This window comes from Mandrillus leucophaeus, unplaced genomic scaffold, assembly GCF_000951045.1.
Source record: "Mandrillus leucophaeus isolate KB7577 unplaced genomic scaffold, Mleu.le_1.0 Scaffold67, whole genome shotgun sequence".
Taxonomy (NCBI): Eukaryota; Metazoa; Chordata; class Mammalia; order Primates; family Cercopithecidae; genus Mandrillus; species Mandrillus leucophaeus.
This window is the reverse complement of record NW_012107252.1, coordinates 2,948,212-2,967,979: the sequence shown is the minus strand read 5'-3', so window position 1 is coordinate 2,967,979 and position 19,768 is coordinate 2,948,212. Positions and strand designations below refer to the sequence as shown.

At 56.3% G+C, this 19,768-nt stretch overlaps 1 protein-coding gene across 1 annotated transcript in view; it reads right to left on the bottom strand.

Moving 5' to 3' along the window:
• PTPRF (protein tyrosine phosphatase, receptor type, F) overlaps window positions 1–19,768 on the bottom strand; it is an 86,146-nt gene that overhangs the window by 28,111 nt on the left and 38,267 nt on the right. The window contains exons 7-11 of the mRNA XM_012001792.1: window positions 16,667–16,777; window positions 6,498–6,767; window positions 3,971–4,552; window positions 3,576–3,712; window positions 2,916–3,060 (exon numbers count right to left, since the gene is read on the bottom strand). Of these exons, the coding sequence (XP_011857182.1) occupies window positions 2,916–3,060; window positions 3,576–3,712; window positions 3,971–4,552; window positions 6,498–6,767; window positions 16,667–16,777 (1,245 nt within the window). The remainder of the gene's footprint in view (window positions 1–2,915; window positions 3,061–3,575; window positions 3,713–3,970; window positions 4,553–6,497; window positions 6,768–16,666; window positions 16,778–19,768) is intronic.

Here is a 19,768-nt window from a genome sequence, read left to right as displayed (position 1 = left end):
CCAACAGGTACTCCTGACCACTCAGCAGCATCTTGTCTACTTCTTGAAACTTTCTCTCCTTCCAATCTCCAAGTCGCTCCCCTCCCCTGATTTCCTCTCATCTGCAGTCTTTCTTCTCAGGGTCCTTCAGCTCCGGCCCAGCCCTGGATTCCCACAGCATGCTGAACTCTGCCATGTGGATGGCACATGGCATCTTGAACTTGGGTGTCTGAGACCAGCTGCAGTCTTCACACCTGCCTCTGCCCCATTTTCCATCCTGCGCCAGCACCACCCGCCTCCCAGGTTAACACACCAGAAACAACATTCACCTCCATTTCCCTCCCCTCTGGGCCCCTATTCATAACCCATCACCGAGTCTGACCAGTCAGCATCCCTGACAGTTCTCAGATCCACCGCCAACATCTCACCTGGGCCACCATCTTTTCCCCGGACTGCTTCAAAGCCTCCTAACTGGTCTCTGCTTCCTCGCAGGCTGCCCTGTCCATTCTCACAGAGCAGCCAGAGTCAGCCCTCCTGCCTACCCTGTGTTCCCAAGGCCCTGCCATAGCTCCAGCAGCTACTGCAACCACACTGGCCTGCTGCTTACCCAGTGACCATAACCACGAGCCTTGCAGCTGGAGGGCCTTCAGGCCTGCAGACTCTCCCCAAGGCCTGTGTGCTCCCTGCTCCTGTTCATTTACTAGTTGGCTCCCACTCTTCCTTCAGGCCTTGGGGAAGTGTCACTTCCCCAAGGCAACCCTTTTTGACCCCTCAGATCAAAGGAGGTTTCATCATCTCTCCAACCTGTCTCTTCCATCCTACCTTTTTTTTTGAGACGGATTTTCACTCTTGCTGCCCAGGCGGGAGTGCAATGGCGCGATCTCGGCTCACCGCAACCTCCCCCTCCCAGTTCAAGCAATTCTCCTGCCTCAGCCTCCCGAGCAGCTGGGATTACAGTCATGTGGCACCATGCCCAGCTAATTTTGTATTTTTTAGTAGAGACGGAGCCTCTCTCTGTTGGTCAGGCTGGTATCGAACTCCCGAGCTTAGATGATCTGCCCTCCTCGGACTCCCAACGTGCCAGGATTACAGGGGTGAGCCACCATGCCCGCTCTTCCATCCTACTTTACACAAATGTCATTAAAAGCTCATTTGGAGGTCAGGTGTGGTGGCTCATGCCTGTAATCCTGGCACTTTGGGAGCGCTCTGCGGAGGCCGAGGTGGGCGGATTACCTGAGGTCAGGAGTTAGAGACCAGCCTGGCCAACATGGTGAAACTGTCTTTACTAAAAATACAAAAATTAGCCAGGCGAGGTAGCAGTCGCCTGCAATCCCACCTACTCGGGAGGCTAACGCAGGAACATCACTTGACCCCAGCAGGCAGAGGTTGCAGTGAGCCGAGATGATGCCATTGTTCTCCAGCCTGGGTGACAAGAGCAAAACTCCGTCTTGAAAAATAAAATAAAAAAGCTCATTTGGGTAATTACAGGTGCAATGTCTGTCTGCCCTGCTGGAATGCGGGATCCCCATGGGCAGACGCCATGTGTCTGGTCATGCTGCCAGCCCTGTACTGTGCATTGGGCCTGGCCCCCAGCTGGAGCACAGCAGGTGCTTCTGGAATGAATCCATGAACACAAGGTCACACACAGCCTCGTGACATCACTGGTACATGCACATGGTCCCACTTCATAAGGACCACTTCAGACACCGCCATGCTTATGGTCATCACATGGCCACATCAGATGTGGTCACCATCTCAATTCCACAATGCTACCCAGCCACAGTCACATCCGTGACACCCTATCACACAGAGTCTCACACAGCAGCTGACTGTGGCTGTGTGACCACACACAGGCCACCCAGCAGCAACCACAGAGTCACCCACACACTCAGTCTACTCTCTGGGGGCTACCGAGACCCACAAACACGGTCACAGGGTCAGGCCACAGAGTCACCCACAAAGACAAGGGTCATGCCCAAGATCCACCAACACACATACACACGTGCTGCACAGCCAGCTGGTCAGGTATGGTCACACTCACACTCATGGGCAGTGCCACTCCCACAGCTGCAGCATTGGAGTCTCACACACGCAGAATATAGTAACACACAACACCAGAGTCATCACACACACAGCCTTGCAGACAGTCCCCTGCATGGCCACATGGTTACAATTCAATGCCCACGTGGGCAGGCTGGGTCACATGGCTGCATTTTCAGACCTGTCCCCAAGTGCAGTCAGCTGAGGGTGATCACAAGACTCCCAGGTAACTTTTATTGGGGGTATGAGGAAGGGAATGTGGGTGATGGGGAAATGAGATGCGGGGCCATGGGGAGGAGAAACAGCCACCAAAGCAGGTCTGGGACGCAGCAGACCCACCGAGGATGGCCCATCAGCTAGTGTGACCAGCACAGAGTGGGGATGGAGATGAGGCACAGACACAAAACTTACCTGGGCAGCATGTGGGGCATGGGCGGGAGGAGGGGCAGGAGGCTGGGTAGGGAGCAGGGAGGGCAGCAGCCGCCTGGACTGGACAGATTGGGAGGCACTTACCTGGCCCTCTCCCGAGGCCCAAAATCAGAGCCCAGGCCAGAGTCCGGTTTGGCTAGCAGACCTGACCACCCACCCGCCTGGTTGAGGGGGAAGGGGGCGTGTGGGGGTGTGTGTGTGTGTGTGTGGTGTGTGTGTGGTGTGGGGGGGGGTGTGTGTGTGTGTGTGATCAGAGCCCAGGCCAGAGTCCGGTTTGGCTAGCAGACCTGACCAGCCTGGTTGAGGGGGAAGGGTGTGTGTGTGTGTGTGTGTGTGTGTGTGTGTGTCCCCGGTTTGGCTAGCACACCTGACCACCTACCCGCCTGGTTGAGGGGGAAGGGTGTGTGTGTGTGTGTGTGTGTCCCCCACCCCAGGTGAAACAGGCAGTGGACTCGGGAGACACTTACTGGACTGTGCTGTGCGGGCCTCAATGGTGGGGGTGAAGACGCCCACCCCCATATCTGAGCGCGCGGCCAGCTGGAAGCGGTAGAGTGTGTCGGGCTTCAGGTCCTCTAGTGTGTAGGAGGAGGTTGGGTCGAAGGTCACCTTGTGCTGGAAGAGCAGGGAGCACTCACTGACAGCTCTGAGCTCAAAGGTCACTCAGAGGTTGTTCCCAACATGGGCTGCAATGTGACACCTCTGGACCCACCATGGCTCCAGGACTGGCTCCACACCATAAGGCCACATGGACCACACAAGCAACTCAGGGCTTAGCCCATGCCACAGGAGCCTCACAGACCACATGGGCCACGGGAGCCACATGGGACACATGGCTTCTGGGGAACCTTTAAGGCTCTGCCAGTCATGTGAGCCACAGAGCCTAGGAAATTCAAGGCAGACCCTGGGGACTTTGCCCCCAGCAAAGAGTCATACAGCCTGTATGACTCCAGAATCATACAGGCTGTGCAGGCCACATGGCACGCATGCGCCACCAAGCCTCCAGCAGAAACCTTACAGGCTGTGCCCACACAAGCCACAGAATCCAGAAAACACCCTCCTGGGGTTAAGCCCATTGCAGACCCTCAGGGACCAGGAGACCCCTCAGCACTTCTCTGCCCACTGCACACCTGTTGGTCTTCATCCTCTGCCACCCAGTACACCAGCTCATACATGATGATCCGCTCCTGAGGGGGCAGCAGCCACGAGAGCTGGATCCTGGTGTCCGACTCCACCTCAGCCTGGAAGTCCGCGGGCTGGGCAGGCACTGCAACACCCCACACCAGGCAGGTCAGCCTCATCTGCGTGAGGTCAGGAGCGCCCAGGGAGGAGGGGGCCGAGGAAGGCAGACCCTAATCTCACACCTTTATCCTGCATCCCAACTGACCACACATCTATGGAATATGGCACCTTGATCCTCCCAACAGCCCCCAACCTCACAGCCAAGAGAAAGGGAGAGGTGCCGCCACAACCTCAGCCTCCCTTTCTCTGCTGTCGGCTGCCCAGCCAGCGTGCCTCCACCTACCTCCCTGCTGCGTCTTGACCTGGATGGTGGGGCTGGGAGGGCCGTCGCCCACAGCGGTGAAGGCAAGCACGCGCAGGCTGTAGGTGATGCCAGGCAGCAGGCTGCCCACGGTGGTGAGGAGCCCCGCGTCGGTGTTGTGCTTGTGCCAGGCACTCGGGGGGCGGCGGGAGTCCGGAGTATAGTAGACGCGGTATCCTCGTACCAGGCCGTTGGGCTCCTCAGGAGGCTCCCACTGCACCAGCATGGTGCTGGCGCTCAGCATGCGTGCCTGCACGCGGCGCGGTGGGCTGGAGGGCGCCTGTTCTCCCGTGCGTGCCCGCACTGCCTCGCTGGGCGGCCCTCGCCCGATGCTGTTCACCGCCAGCACGCGGAAGGCATATTCCGAGAAAGGACTGAGGCCGCCAATGCTGTAGCGGGTGGTGGCCACACCATCCACCTCCTGAAAGGGGCCCTCCGTGCCCGCTGCGCGGTATTGGATGCCATAGTAGGATATAGGCTCTGAGTTCCCAGAGTCCCAGGTGAGGGTGACACTGGTGGCAGTTGTCTCTGTCACCACAAGATCAATCGGAGGCTTTGGCAGAGCTGGAGACAAAGTGGAAGGCTCAAAGCTGCCCGAGGTCAAGATCCTTAGGAACCAACCCTATACTTGGGGATTATCCAGGATACCTGGTGGGGCCACCTGAGTGTGGCTGATACCCACAGCCTACCTTGAAAAATGTCCAGAAAAGCTTATGGTGACCTCTGAAGCCACACGTGGCCAACGGTGGCCAGGTGCCCCCGGGCCTTGGGTCATCTAGTATGTACACATATCAACTGTGGGACTCACTGGACCCTCCCATCAGTACACAAGACTCATCTAACAAACAGATCTGGAGGTGAGATGACCCCTGCAGTCCCATGTAGGTGAAAGGCACCCAGACTGGGTAGCAGCTATCTGCCTCTGCAGGTCACCTGAGCCCACGTGGTGAAGAGTATGTGTAATAGGCAGGGGAAGGGGAGATATTTCCTTAGGGACTAGCCCAGAATTTTAGACAGAGTGATGGGGCTGCTGGCCCCACAGACCCTGTGGCTTGGCTCAAATTGAAGTGGGAAGGCCCTGAGTCCACAATCATTCAACAAATAATTAACAAGCACCCGCTCAATGCCAGACACTGCGCTGGGGCTACAATGCCACATAGTCACATCCCTGCTCTCATGGAGTTTACACCTCAGTACGAGAGAGAATCAATACATGAGTCGATCGTACTCATGATTCTGGCAGGTGCAAGGACAGCAAGAATCAGGGTGCTGAGGTGGAGTAAGATCCAGGGAATCTCCTTGGATGGGGTGATGAGGGAAGGAAAGCATCATCGAGCTGAGGCCTGGAGGGGTACATGGAGCCAGTGACAGAAGGGGCCGGACAAGGAGCATGGCAGACGGAAAGCAGCGTGCGTCTGGGCAGCTGGCATGTGACAGGGTGGGAAGCCAGCGGCCCTGGGAGACCACAGTGAGGATCCTGATCTGTATCCTAAACCAATGGGAAGCCACTGGAAGGTGTTTCTCCCTTTCCCAAAAGGAAGTGACTTGATCCTGGATTACATTTTTTAATGATCACTCAAGTTGCAAAATAGATAATAGATCAGAGGCTGTTGACAATTTAAGTAGGGAGACCAGGAAAGAATCTTTTCTTTTTTCATAGGGTCTCACTGTCACTCAGGCTGGAATGCAGTGGTGTGATCATGGCTCACTGCATCACTGCAGCCTCATCCTCCCAGGCTCAAGCAATCCTCCTGTCTCAGCCTCCCAAGTAGCTGGGCCACAGGTGTGTGCCACCATGCACAGCTTTGAATTTTTTTTTTGTAGAGATGGGGTCTCACTATGTTAACTGGGCTGGTCTCAAACTCCTGAGCTCAAGCAATCCTTCCAACTTGGCTTTCCAAAGCGCTAGGATTACAGGAATGGGCCACCGTGCCCGGCCAGAATCTGTTACATATATATAACATATGTATAATATGTGTGCCTGTCCCCAGGACAGAGAGAACCCACTTCCCCTACTATTTTACCACATCCTTCTTGCTGGGAAGCTATTACACCTGAAGTTCTGGTACTATATAGTGGTTAGGAGGGAGAGTTATGGATTCAGACCACACTGGGTTTAAGTTCCTGCTCTGTCATTTATTTTTGTGTGACCCTGGGCAAGTGATACACCCTCTCTGTACCTCAGTTCTCTCATCTGAAAAATGGAAATAATAAGAGCACCTATCTCCCAGGGTAAAACAGAAAAAAACAAAAGAAACTGTGCTTGCTAGCATGCTGTCTGCCACCGAGAAACTCAATATGCCTTAACTATTATCGTTAAGCCGGCTAACAACGGAAATCCCTCCTTCCCTCCCTCTAAGGGCTGGAGGACCCCAGGGCAGGGACGCCCAGGAAAGGGTAAGAATCCCTCAGCCACGCCTGTGCCCATGGCAGTCAGCTCACATTCGCCCGCCACCAGGACCTCCCGGATGACAGGGAGGGTACTGGTCACAGCACCTGCCACACTTACCTTTCACTGTGACCTGGGCTGTGGCCTCGATCATGCCCAGTGAGGAGATAGCCACACAGGTGTAGTTGGCGGAGCGCACGACATTGCTGAGCTCCAGGACGTTGCGGCCGACTGGCATCTCATCCTCCTTGGTGAGCTCCTCGACCCCCATCATCCACTTCACGTAGGGCATGGGCGCACCCACTGCCACACATGTCAGGTTCACACTGCCGCCTGGCATCACCTCCTGGCTGCTGGGTGGGATGGAGAAACGAGGAGCCACGCGGCGCACTGCAGGAGGAGGGAGAGAGGCACTCACAGGCTGGGCAGAACACACAGCTGCATGGAAGGGCAAGGGCCCCTCATCCAGGTAGCCCCTTTGGTCAGAGCCAAACCCACACTCAGAGACGGGAGGGGTGGTACCGCCGCACCCCAGCTCACCATCCACTCCCACCCCACCCACTTCCAGCCTAGAAGTGGCCCCCACACTCAGGGTCTGTCTGGAATACAATGTCTTACTCAATGAGAGATCTTGCAACCAATCTCCCATTTTATAGCCTAGGAAGCTGAGGCCTGTCAGGAAGCTCCTGTCTGCCCAGGGTCACACAGGGACTCAGTACAAGGTCCAGGCCTGGTCAGGACCACAACCCAGGTTGTCCTCCAGGGCCCATCTCTGCCTGCTCCTGGCTGGGGCACCAGGGAGAGAAAGCAGGCCCTAGGGTGGAGGGTCCTCAGAGCATGGCTGGGCGGGGCAGAAGGTCAGTCCAGAGGGCCACAGCCACCTGCTGTGGAGTCACTGCCTCCACCTCCAGGCCATAGCCTGAGGGGAAGAAATAAGGTTAAGTGGCGGCGCCGCCTGCCAAGGTCTCAGCCATGCTCAGGGCACAATCTGGGAACCCAAGCAAAGAGGCTGCCCTGAGGAGGGCTGGGCAGGGGTCAGGGCAGGCCAGGGACGTGGTCCGCGGGCAGGATGGGCATGACGATGGCAGTAACATGATGAGGGCGCCGAACAGACGGCTTCCTGCGCCAACAGACAAGGGTCTCAAGGGGAGGGTGGCTGTGCCTGGCCACGACCTCCAGCCTTGGACTCCCCTGGCCAGAAGCTGTTCTGAGCTTCTCAGTCCAGGGTACAGCCTAGAACCACCCCCCTGAAGTTGTAAGCTTGGCACAGACACAGGAGCATGCAGAGGGAAGGAAGGTGACGAAACCCAGCCGTGGGCAGGCATGCCTGGCATGCAGATGGGCCATGCAGCTGGTGAGCAGAGGCCAAGGTGTGCCCTACACGGGCACTCTCACATGCAGGGCCAGAGGCAGCAGGCAGCAGGCTAGTCAGTACCCCAGAGCACTGCTGAGAGCACTGGTCTCTGAGGAACCTCGCTGGGGACCCCAGGCATGCAAAGACCCCAGAGCACCACATCAGGAGCACGTCTACTACAAGCACCAGACTATGCTGCTCACGCAGCCCCAAATCACAGAACCAGAGCTAGAAGCAACTGCAGAGACCACCCGGTCCAACGTCCGACCTCACTACACAGGGGTCAAAACTGAGGCCCAGAGATCAGACATTCAGCAAGTCACCAGGTCCTGTCAACGGGGTGGCCTAACATATCTTTCGAATCCATGTATTTCTCTCCAGATGCAGAAGCAACTGCCACTACCAAAGTCCAAGTCACCATCATCCTTCCCTGGGTTGCTGAAATGGGTTCTGCGTTGGTCCTCCTGCCTTGTTTTCCCCTGCTCCAATTCCTGCTCACCGGCTCTCCAGAAACAGCTGGCACAAATTTGATGCCACTCCCTGTTTAACAAGCATGGCTCCCAGTGACACCTCTGCCTAGCCTACGAGACCCTACCTAACTTAGCACTTGCTTCAACCCCTTCCACAGCCTGCCTTACTTCGGTGCTCCAGACAGAAGCCAAACCCTGGCAGCCCCAGAGGAGGCCAGGCCTGACAGGTGCTGGTGGGCTGGATCTGTGTCCCCACGTTCACCTAGGGGATGAGAGTGTCTTGTAGACATTCCGGGTTCTGCCTTCTCCTCAAATCAATCAGCACTCCCATTGTCTTTAGGGAAACCACTTCTACCCCCATTCTTGGTACATGGGGCATGTGACCCAGATCTGACTATGGAGAAACAGCCTTTGGACTTCTGCAGAAACTATTAGAAAAGCAACCTTCTCTCTCTACTGACGTAGCTAAGCTTAGAGCAGGTGGGGATGGCTTCTCCCAACACACAGGAAAAGCTGCTTGAGAACAAAGATGTCGACAGAGGAGAGGAGAGCCAGAAACAGACAGACAAATGCCTGGCCAACCTGTTTAAGTACCTGGATCTAGCCCTGCCCAACACCAAATCTACATTTTTCAGGTTTGTAACACAAGAGTTCCTTGTTTTGCTTACGCTGGTGTAAGTGGGTTTCTGTCATCTGTTCTAGTGCCAAGAGTCTCTACCTAAACGATGACAGCATGTCACAGACACAGTTCTTGTGGCAGAACAGGTGGATCCCGGGGCATGGCTGGCAAGCGTCTCATGGCAACAAAGGATTCTCTGAGCATGCTCTCTAAATGGTCCAAGGTGAGAGCAGGAGGCTCAGCCAGGACCACCACCCAGCCTGGTGGTGTGTGCCCTCCCTCTGCTCTGGAGATGGGCCTCAGGGATGGGCACAGGCAGGCAGGTCTGTTTGCAGATCAAGTCCAGGCCTGCCATGGAACAGGGTGGGGGCAGCACAGAGGAGCAGCCTTAATGAACCAAATCTCTCCTGTCCTCGAGGCCAGTGGGTGCCCCGTCTCCTCCTCTTCATGGAAAGGGACGCTATGCTTAAGCACCTACTAGGTGCAGGTTGCCACGCTGTAGATGCTATCACCTGCCAATTACAGTCAAGGGAACTGATTTAAAACCAAGCCACATGACCAAGTTTATATACATAGTAGAAGTAGGTCTGTGTGATGAAAAACTGTCACCCTTCCGAGCCCTGGCTGACAGGCCTGAAAAAAAAACCCAGAAGACTCTGGGGAGAAGCATCAGAATTAACAGACACTGGCAGGAGAGGACGCTGCTCCAGCGGGCATAAGGATGGGTTTAGACAGCCTGTGCCGGGGAGAGGTGATGACTGCAGGCTTGACCCCAGCCAGTGGTGGAATCATGGGGCCTAATCAGGTCGCTGGATACCAGGACGAAGAGCCCCAGCAGAAGGAAGTAGGTCCTTGGCCAATAAACCTTGGGCACCAATCTAGAAACTTGACTGGACTTTACCCCCAAATAGTCCCTGGAGGACGGGGTCTTCAGGCCAAAAGGCAGACCTCATGGACCAGCCCTGGAGGTCAGGCCAATGCCCTGAGCCACACCTTCTAAAGCCTCCAACTCCTGCCGCTGTCAGGAAATTGAGGCGCTTCAGGAACACAAAAGAGTTGTGTTTATTTTTTCCCTCCTAGATGCAGGTGGCAGGGAGAACTCTAGGGGCTAGGGATAAGCGTGAGAGGTCAATAGTGGCCTTTAGGGTCATCTGCCACACCAAGCAAGGGCCTCAGGGCCAGAAGCTCCTGGGCGCACCACCTTCACTCTCACAAGGACACTGGGCTTCAGCCACGCAGACACTTCACTGCGACTGAGACATTTTCCATGTGAGGGAGGTCAGGGTATGTCTACAGAGGAAGGGTGGGGGAAACAGGCAAGGGAGAACCTCCTTGTATCCCAAGTGCCAACAGGGACCTGCATCCTAGACCTGCCCAGACAGCCACCCCCACGCCAACAGGCTGGAGTGGCTGGCATCTCATGCAGCAGCCCCTACCATCCTCCTCCCACTGCTGCAGGCACAAGGCCTCCAAAAAGGAGCAGGCCTCACCCTGGACAGTCTATTGACAGAAGCAACAGCAGGGAAGGAAAAGCTGGAGCTGGGAAAAATGCACTTAGGGTCTAATCTTGGGCTCCAACAATGCCGGTCTATTACCGTTCCCTGTGCATCCTTAGTGCTGACATTTTATAGACAATTTCCAAAACAGGGCCCTGCCATTTCTGGATTATATTTCAGCTGTAACTTTTAAGTCTAATTATTTGCGCTGACAACCCCCTATAATAGGGCGGTGCGGCGCCCAGAGGCATCAGCATTCAGTGGAGTGACAGCCTAATCGCAGGGGGAGGCAGCCCCGCAATCTGCATTCACTCAGAGAAATTTCTCTGATGAAAATAACGCAACATTAAGGAGGGGATGAGGGGCAGGATCCACTGTATCAAGATAAAATAACTCTTTAATAAATAACCTTGTGGCTGCCGCAGAGCAGTAATTAAATGCCGGCATACCCGGCACACAGTTTTAAGTAAAGCTGGAAAAATGTAAGATGCAATTATCAGCACCAAACAAATTACTAGCCCGGCAAATCCCCCTGGAATATTTAGAAACTCATTTCTGCCTTTCCGCTAAATATTTGTGCATGTGCTTATTTTTGGCGGGACCATGGGGTAGGGTAGGGGTGGGATGGGGAAAGGGAGGGGATGAGGTACCAGGAGGGTAGAGGAGGGGGCATGGAAGGAGCCACTGTGGGCTGGGTTGTCTCTGCTGATGACTGTTTTCTGAATGCGCTGGCAGATCTGCCCGGTCAGCAAAACGGTGTAACAGAAATGCCCCAGCACTCAGGAGTGCATATGGATGGATGCTCAGAGCTGACATCTGAGCCAAGGCTACAGCCCTCCTCTCGACTGGCTCCCTCACCCTCACAGAAGAAACTCGAGCCACGGAGGATGTGGCAGAGGGAACCGGGATGGCCTGGGTCTGTTCCCTGAGGCTCAGCCTGTCCTACATTTCTGTCCTGAACCCCCAAAACCCAGTGGACAGGTGAGTCTCCTCTGACCACACAGATCAAGTGATACATGAATGACCACTAGCCGCGGCTGCCAACCCCAGCATCATGGGTGGGGGTCTGGCTCCAAGGGGGGGCTGAAAACCAAGCCTCAAACAGGCCTGCTCTGGAATGGGCTCAAGGACAGTCTCCAGGAAACCCTTCCGAACTTGTGGCTGACTCAGGGCCACTTCCAGGCTCCCATATGGATCTTCCTAAGTTGCAGTTGACTGTTCAGTCACTCCAGGTAGAAGCAACTTGAGTCCGAATGCAAAGCACCAGGCTAAGGAATGTCAGTTAGCTGGCTGGTGGGCTAAATAAATTCCACCCTCAGACAGACACGGGAGCTAGCTGGGAAGCTTGGGCAGAGGGGCCTGGGGCAGGTAGGAGGATCTTAATTTGGATTCGGCTGGAGAAGGAAAAGACAACCTTATGGGAGACTTCCTCAGTGTGCCAAGATGACGCTACTCACCCTGTGCCATGGACACCAAGCTCCCTGAGGCAGACCAGGGCTGGCTACCCCATTGAGCCCTGGTGGGGGACCTGAGGGCCTCAAGGACAGGGTATACACTGCAGGACTTTTGCCCTGTGCTGCAGGATATTGGGAGGACAGCCCACTCTAGCCTCTTGCCTTACTGTCCCAGTGGTTTGGGCTGAGACTGGGTCTCTAGGCGAGGAGGGGTTTGGGCTGAGCCTGGGTCTCTAGGCGAGGAGGGGTTTGGGCTGAGCCTGGGTCTCTAGGCGAGGAGGGGTTTGGGCTGAGCCAGGGTCTCTAGGCGAGGAGGGGTTTGGGCTGAGCCTGGGTCTCTAGGGGAGGAGGGCGGTGAAAGGTCCTACAGGTGCACATAAAGCGCTACAGCTCTTACACCTCTCTCTGACCACAGCCCCCCACAACCATTCCTGAGCACCACCTGGATCAGACAGCTGGCCTGGCCTGGGTGCAAAGGTGGGGTGCAGTTTCATGCCATGCAGCATGCCTACCCCACCACCCTTGCAGGGGAACCAGGCTAAGGGGACATGCAGATACGTGGTGCACCAGGGACCCAAGCAGCAGGAACATGCAGGTCAGGGGCCTGCCCACCCACCCCTGGTCCTGCCTGCCCGCCGGCCCAAACAAGAGACTGGCAGGCAGGCACGGCGCAGCGAGCCTGAGGGAGCTGACCGAGCCCGCTCGGCCCTACTGACAGGCGCGTCCCATCGACGGGCGAACTGTAGATGGATAAGAAGTGAAAAGGACCAACCTTCTCGCTGATCTGAGAGATGAGAGTTTGGGTTGATGGCAGAGTGCGATGAAGATGAGGAGGGAATAAAAAAAAGACAAGGAGAAACACAGAGAGAGTAAAAACAGGCCAACCTTCATCTGCCCACACAGCACGGAGACGAGACGAGACTCCTGTGCCCCCTTGCACACACACATGCACACAGGTGCACACGAACCACATCGCTCACAAAAGACTCAGGACTCATGGAGGACATGGTGGACAGAGCTGAGGCCCGCCAGCAGGTGCCAGAGAGGCCGAGGGTGGGGCCGGGGCAGGTGGAAATGGGGCACAGGCAGGCCCCCATGCCTCACACGCACCCCACAGCTCAGACCCTATGGACTGGGCTCTGGGGTCAAGGCCCACCCAGCCCACAAACTTGCCAAGGTACACGAGCCACCAGAAACCACCCCCACACACGCCACCAGTGTGAGGAGCACGTCTGGGCACCTGTGGGGAGAAAGGCACTGTCCCTGTTTTAGACAGCTGTGGCCCTGCAGCCAGGTCCCTGGAGAGAAGGGGGAAAGCTGGTAGTCCTGGCACAGGTAGGCCAGGCTCTGAGGAGGGCAGGGCTCCACCCTGGCCCCAGCAGCTGTACACCCAGAGAGCTGTAGATGGATGGAGAGAATGAGTCACTCAGGGAGAGTCAGGTGGTGACGGAGAAAGGCGCTGGCCCACCCAGCATGCCTGGGCCTGCTAGACTGTGGGCGGAGCTGTGGACAACTGTGAACAAAGTCAGATGTAACTGGATGACACATCCCCCCACGGTGCTATCCGGACAGCCGTAGAGGCTACTGACTAGCAAGTGATTCCTCTGTGCCTGGCAATGTGCCGGGTGCTTCACATGTACTGTCCCATTAAATGTAGCAGCCGCGTGGCCTCAGAGAGACACTGGGAGCCCTGAGAATTTGGGGGACAGAAGGGAGATGTGAGGGAGACACCGAAGCCAAGTCTGATGAGGAGATGAAGACTTGCGGCCAGTGGACACACGAGAGAGACAATGGCAGTAGGAAGCCGTCAGTAATTTCCTCCAGGTGACATGTGGCAACGTTTGTTTTGACTGAGGGGTGCTACTGGCATCTAGTGAGCAAGAGATGCTGCTAAACACCCTCCAATGTACAGGATGGCTCCTCACAACTAAGAATCATCCAGACCAAAATGTCAACAGTGCTGCGGCTGAGAAACTCAGGGCTAGAGCCCACACCAACCCAACCGAGGCTCAGGAGCCTGCTATGGGAGGAAACCTCGAAGCCTCTCTGCTGGGAGATGGACAGAGTGCAGGCCAGCACTGGGGGTTCCTCCACAGCCATCCACTCGCAAGCAGGGCTCAGGAGGCAGAGCTGGTGGTCAGCCTGGTACAGGCTGTGCCCAGGCCCTGGGGCTGAAGGGCCCCTAGTACTGCTGAGGGCAGAAGGCAGGGGTTTTGCCAGGCATGAAATGAGGAGCGGTGGGGGCACCAGAGGTCAGGGACTCAGGGATCAGGGCCTTTCAGGTGTGCGGAAGTCCTGTTGTCAGGACAGGAGGGCCTATCCTGGGCCTATGAGACAGGTTGCTCTTGGCAAAGCACAGTGGCTATAGATTCAGTTAGGGTCTACATGAGGCAGGTCCTAGGGACAGAGCAAACTGGTCCTGAGACATCAGGGCCCACAGGAACGTTGTATGTGTGTGTGAGAGAGACAACAGAAGTCAGGCTTGGCTGTTTTAGAGTCCCTGGCAAGTGGTGCTGGAACTAAAGGAACCCCCGTATTTCCTACCAAAAGGCATGTGGGGATGGAGCCAGAAGGGTAGATTCAGGAAGAGCTGGTAGAGGTAGGGGATGGGCCATGGCAGGAGCCAGTCAGGGCCCTGCCTGAGTCTACCATGTGTCAACAGGGAGCTCCACAGACAGCGATGCTCCAAGGGACTGCACATAAAAGCTCCCTGGGCAGTGACTGAGCTGCCAACTACAGCAGCTAAGCTCAGTCGATCTCCAAAGAGACCCACTGCTCTGCCTCCAGGGCTGGGGCCAGTGTAACAGTGACTTCCGAGAATGCTGGCTAGCCAAGAGGACAATGTTGGGGGGGGTGTCCATCCACCTCTGGGCCTTCTCCTGCCTCAGCATTGCCTCCTGTAGCTGTGCCCTAGGAAATGTGCCCATAGGCCATGCCCTTGCAGCTGGCTTAGGTTTACAGTGGCTCTGCTGGGCCTCCCTTCTCCCTGATACAGACAAAAGGCTTTCTTGCTGAGGCCTGGAACTGCCACTGTCTCAACCCTAGTCTTGGGAACAGAGCTCTAGAGAGCACAGCATTTGGGATAGTCAGGGTGGGAGGCGGCAGACCTTTGAGAGGAGTCATTCCAGCTGCTCCTCTGCTGGAGCAGACTCGCCAGCCCCCATGCCTGCCAGACACTCTGCCTGGGGCAGGGTGGGGCGAAGGCTGGGCCGCTTACAACTCTACACCTCTAGGCCATTTGGGAAGTTTTTGGGCTCCTGTTCCTGAAGACAGATGAGCTGACCTGAGGCCTGAGCCTTGACGAGCAAGACACCTGACAGTAAGCTAGGGGACCTCCCATCCCATGCCCCCAACTCCCATGAAGCACTTTTAATAGTCTCTGAAGCACAATTTGCCCACCACGAATAGCTCCTCTGCAGCTCAACTGGCTACCAAATGGGTTGGCAGCCTGTGGCCTCTCCAGAAACACCCTCTCCATGACAGACAGCAATCCCTTGATAAGTGTATTTTGGTTGACAGCCTAATTCTCTCTGCTCTGAGTAAGCAAGTCTGACCACATGGCCCCAAAGAGTGGGACAGGCCACTGCCATCACCCGCTGAGCCCACTGGGTGGAGAGTCAGACGACATCCCTCAGGAGGCTGTGCTAAGCACTTGGCATGACGGAATCATCACTGCAAAGAGCCATATCCAGTTTCCTTCACAGATCCCTCGGGTGGAGACAGTTTAACTTTTTTTTTTTTTTTGAGATGGAGTCTCTCTCTATGGCCAAGCTGGAGTGCAGTGGCGCAATCTCGGCTCACTGCAACCTCTGGTTCAAGTGATTCTCCTGCCTCAGCCTCCCGAGTAGCTGGGATTACAGGCACCTGCCGCCATGCCTGGCTAATTGTTGTATTTTTAGTAGAGACGGGGTTTCACCACGTTGGCCAGGCTGGTCTCGATCTTCTGACCTCGTGATCCGCCTGCCTCAGCCTCCCAAAGTGCTGGGATTACAGGCATGAGCCACCACACCCGGCCGACAGTTTAACTTTTAATGACATCCATCTGTGCAGGAGGGCTAGGTGAGGGGACAGTGTGAGGGTAGAAGGGGCTTTCAGGGCCCCTCCTGGGCACATGTATACCAGACCCAGTGTGTTCTCAGGAAAGGGTAAGGTGGCCAGCTTTAGTCACCCTTAGGCTGTGAACATAGCAGAGACTGGAAACCCCAAAACAGTCCCCGGGCTCCTCTCTGCTGGGAACTTGGGCTTCCGGAAAGCACACTGTCCACTCGCTTCCAGCAATGAACACCTGGAACACACCAGGTGCTCACCCGAGGCAACATAACCATAGGGGCTCACAGCTGAACACAAGGGTTCCTCCAGGAAGGCCCCAGGCAAACCTGGCCAGAGGACAGGCTCACCTGGCCTGGTCCATTCCTGAGGCTTGACTACCCCAAAGCCCAGAGCCACGGTGGTTCTGGAGCCCACTGCGCTGCGGCAGGCAGGAGGACGTACTGAAGGAAAGCCAGGCCAGGTATGCATGCATTTACACACAGATAAGTGTGCCTGTGTGTGCACACACACATGCACATACACCAAGAAGTCTACTTGGATGGCTCCAAACTCCCATGAGGCTCTGGGCCCATGCGGCAGGACCTACAAGAGATACAAATGCTCCCCAGAGTGGCTGCTTCCCCATGGGCCTGCAGGGAAGGAAGGCAAAGTAGTGGCAGATGCCGGGAGCCTGCCCAGTGGGAGCTGCTGCTGCTGCTGCTATCGCTGCTGCAGAAAGAAGCAGGAAGAAGAGAATGGGCCCGTGGCAGTCCCTTGTGTGTCTGCACCAAGGGCTCTGGGCAGAGAGCCTGGCAGGTGCAGCACAGCTCTGCGGTGACAGGGGCCAGGCACTGCCTGAGTCCTTACCTCGTACATACAGGTTCGCAGGGGCTGAGTAACGTGTGCCTGCCGAGTTGGTCGCCACACACTCGTACTTGCCTTGGTCGGATTCCTCACTGCTCTCTATCTGCAAGGCACCTGTGGGGACACGAAGCAAGAGGTCAGGTAGGGCCCATGTCGAGTGTGGCCTGGAACACGGTGAGAGGTCTCGACAGCGTCTGTGGCTGATGTTGACCAGATGTCGAAGCTCATCCAGGCCACACCCTGGCACCCCTGCTGCTTCCAGGAAGCTCTCCCTGATAAGCCCAGTGGCCTCCTGGCTAGAACCAAGGGTTGTGTTTTAAGAGCACAATCTCATGCTCCCCACAGTCCACCAAGACCCGTCTTTGCTCTGCCAGGGACTGTACTCCAACCCCCAGCTCCACTCAGTTTCCACCACACTCTTGCCAGTACTGAAGCCTGTTTCCCAATCAACATCCCCGTTAGTGTTCCCGGCCCCGCAGCCCAGCTAGGCCAGTCAGAGCCAGGTGTGGGAGCAGCCTGCAGAATGGCAGGCCTGGGATTCACAAGCACACTATGCCCTCACTGGGCTGGAGCTTGAGAATTTGCCACCCACCAGGAAAGAATGGGCTTGCCCTGGGGGCCTGATGCCCAGCAGCCTCTGCTCCCAGCACCATCTTCCCCTCCTACTCCACCCCCTCCCCACCAGCCCCACCCATTCCGGCTCCTCTCCTCAGCCTGGTCCTGCTAAAGTGCTTCGACCCACCACGGCTCCTGCATAATTCAGGAGGCTAATGGAGGTTGGAGCTCCCACTCGGGCCAGTGCCCTGAGGGGCTGCTCTGGCCGCAGACGGACAAACAGGAGCCAGGGTTGGGGTGGGTAGCAAAAGGACCCTCAGAAAGGGTGGAGGAATCTTGGGCTTGAGGCCAGTTCTGACAGGTCCCGGCGGGGGAGGCCAAGGCAGAGCGGCAGGGTGGGGGCGGACCCACTCGACTTGGCCATCCCCTGGCCCCATCAATAAACACTTGAAAAAACTGCTTGTGAAAGCACACTGGGCAAGCTGTCTGTGACAGAAACACCCCCAGGCACAGGCAGCACACCCCTCCCTAGAACAATCCAACAGACAATGACACCCACACAGGACGGTCCAACAGTTAAGAACCCCCACAGGACACAGTCTGACAAAACCACCTCCTGCACAGAACAGCCAGCCTGACCTGACAGCCCCCACCTTCCCAGGGCCCAGGTTGATGGACAATCACACCCACACAGGACACGGACAGAAGCTGCCGGGCCCCCCTTGCCTGGACTGGACAGGAGCCAGAGGAAGAGTTCCAAGTCATGCTCTCACAGCTGGGGTCCAAAGGGGCACCACCCTGGGTCTGACCTATAGCCCCCTCACTGCCTGATATCCCTCTTCCACCATCTAACCCAGGGCAGCAGGAGGGGCTGGGGACCCCCAAGGGGCTGGGAGCTGGAGGTGAAGGAAGAGGGGAGGCCACCAATGCAGGATGCAGGACCAGCCTGCCTCTGTGGTGCTGGCCTCAGCCCTCCTCACCAGGTGCCAGGGAGCACCAGGGCCCAGTGCACATGCCAAATACCATCTCCTTCAAGAGCAGCCCTGAAGGGCACCCAACAGGTCATGCTGATGGGATGGATGGACACTGTTACAGAAAACGTTCATTCAAGCAGGTGTGGTTCAGGCCCGAGGGGTCGAGGCTGCCCTAAGGTCACCTCAGTGAGGCAGGGGGTGTGGGTGGGGTGGGGGAGACCTGGTGGCTGGTGCCACAGGCTTGAAGCAGAAAGTGTTGCCTGGGTGGAATTTCTGACCCAGAAAACAGGAGGTTCCTCTGCAACAAGAGCCTGAGAGTGGTCAGGGGGCCTAACAGAGACCGGGTGCCTATTTGCATACAGAATCCCCCAAATCTGGAACCAACACCAAGACCCAGCAGCAGGGACAGCAAAGAGTCAGCACAGGCTGAGCAGATGGGCAGGGGGATTGGGGGGCTGCCAGGTGAAGCAAGAGCCAGCCTCAGGGTGATGGGCAAGATACCACCCAGGAAGGCAGCTGCTCTTCCCTGAGACCATCCTGGTCTTAAGCTCTGAAGGTCTAGATGTGCCCACAGACACTGAGAGAACTGGGGAGAAAATGATGTGAATAGACAAGCCACCATTTTACAGGTGTCTGCTCTGCGCCCGACCCTACACATCCTCCTCTCCTCTAATTCTCATGACCCTGTGCGGCATGTGGCCATGCCCCAATTTAAAGAGGAAACACACTTCTGAGAGATGAACTGAGTTTCTGAAGATCACATAGGTGGTAAGTCAGACTTGAACCCGGATCTTCCTGAGTCCACAATCTGTGCTTTTAACTCTTAGGCTGCAGGGCCCTGCTGCATGGAGGGGACTCCGAGCTGACAGGCCAGGTGATAGAGTTATGCACGAGCCTGTTTACCTCCCTGTTGTCATCCCAGCACCTACACGGAAGTCTTAAGTGAACGTTCCTCCTAATCCTTGCCGGGCTGAAGGGATGATCCTCATTCTACTACAGTACACAGCCAGGATACTAAAGGGAAAGTCAAGTAATAACTGAGGTCCCCCCAAAAGAGGAGACTGTCAAGAGAAAAGGCAAGGCTTGGTCATGCTCCTCAACCTTACAGGAAGCTTTTCTGTCTAGGGAAGTCTGGGGATAGGCTAAGTTTCACAGCAGGAGCTGATGGGGTCCCTTCTGTGGGGATGGCCTGGAAGGCCTGGGCAGCAGGGCTTGCCGTCCAGGACGGGGCTCGGCGAGTATCTTCACAATTCAGACTTGCAATGGATGAGTCCACAGGAGGGAATGACTGAGAGTGGATGTGTGTGGTGGCCGGTGGTGTTGGGGGTGCTGGAGCTGGAGATGAGGAGGCTGAAGAGGTTGGGATGGGGATGGGGAGGTGACACACTGGACGGGATGGAGTGGAGGTGACGGCAGTGGCAAGGCGTGGTGTGGCGAGAGGCACGGACAGCATTCTTACCTCTGATTGGTGAACCACCTGGCGAGGTAATTTGAATGCAAATAAGATCAGAGAGAAGCATTAGTACAAAAGGAAGGAAAGCCACACAAAGCCAAATCAGGTAAAATAAAACACAAG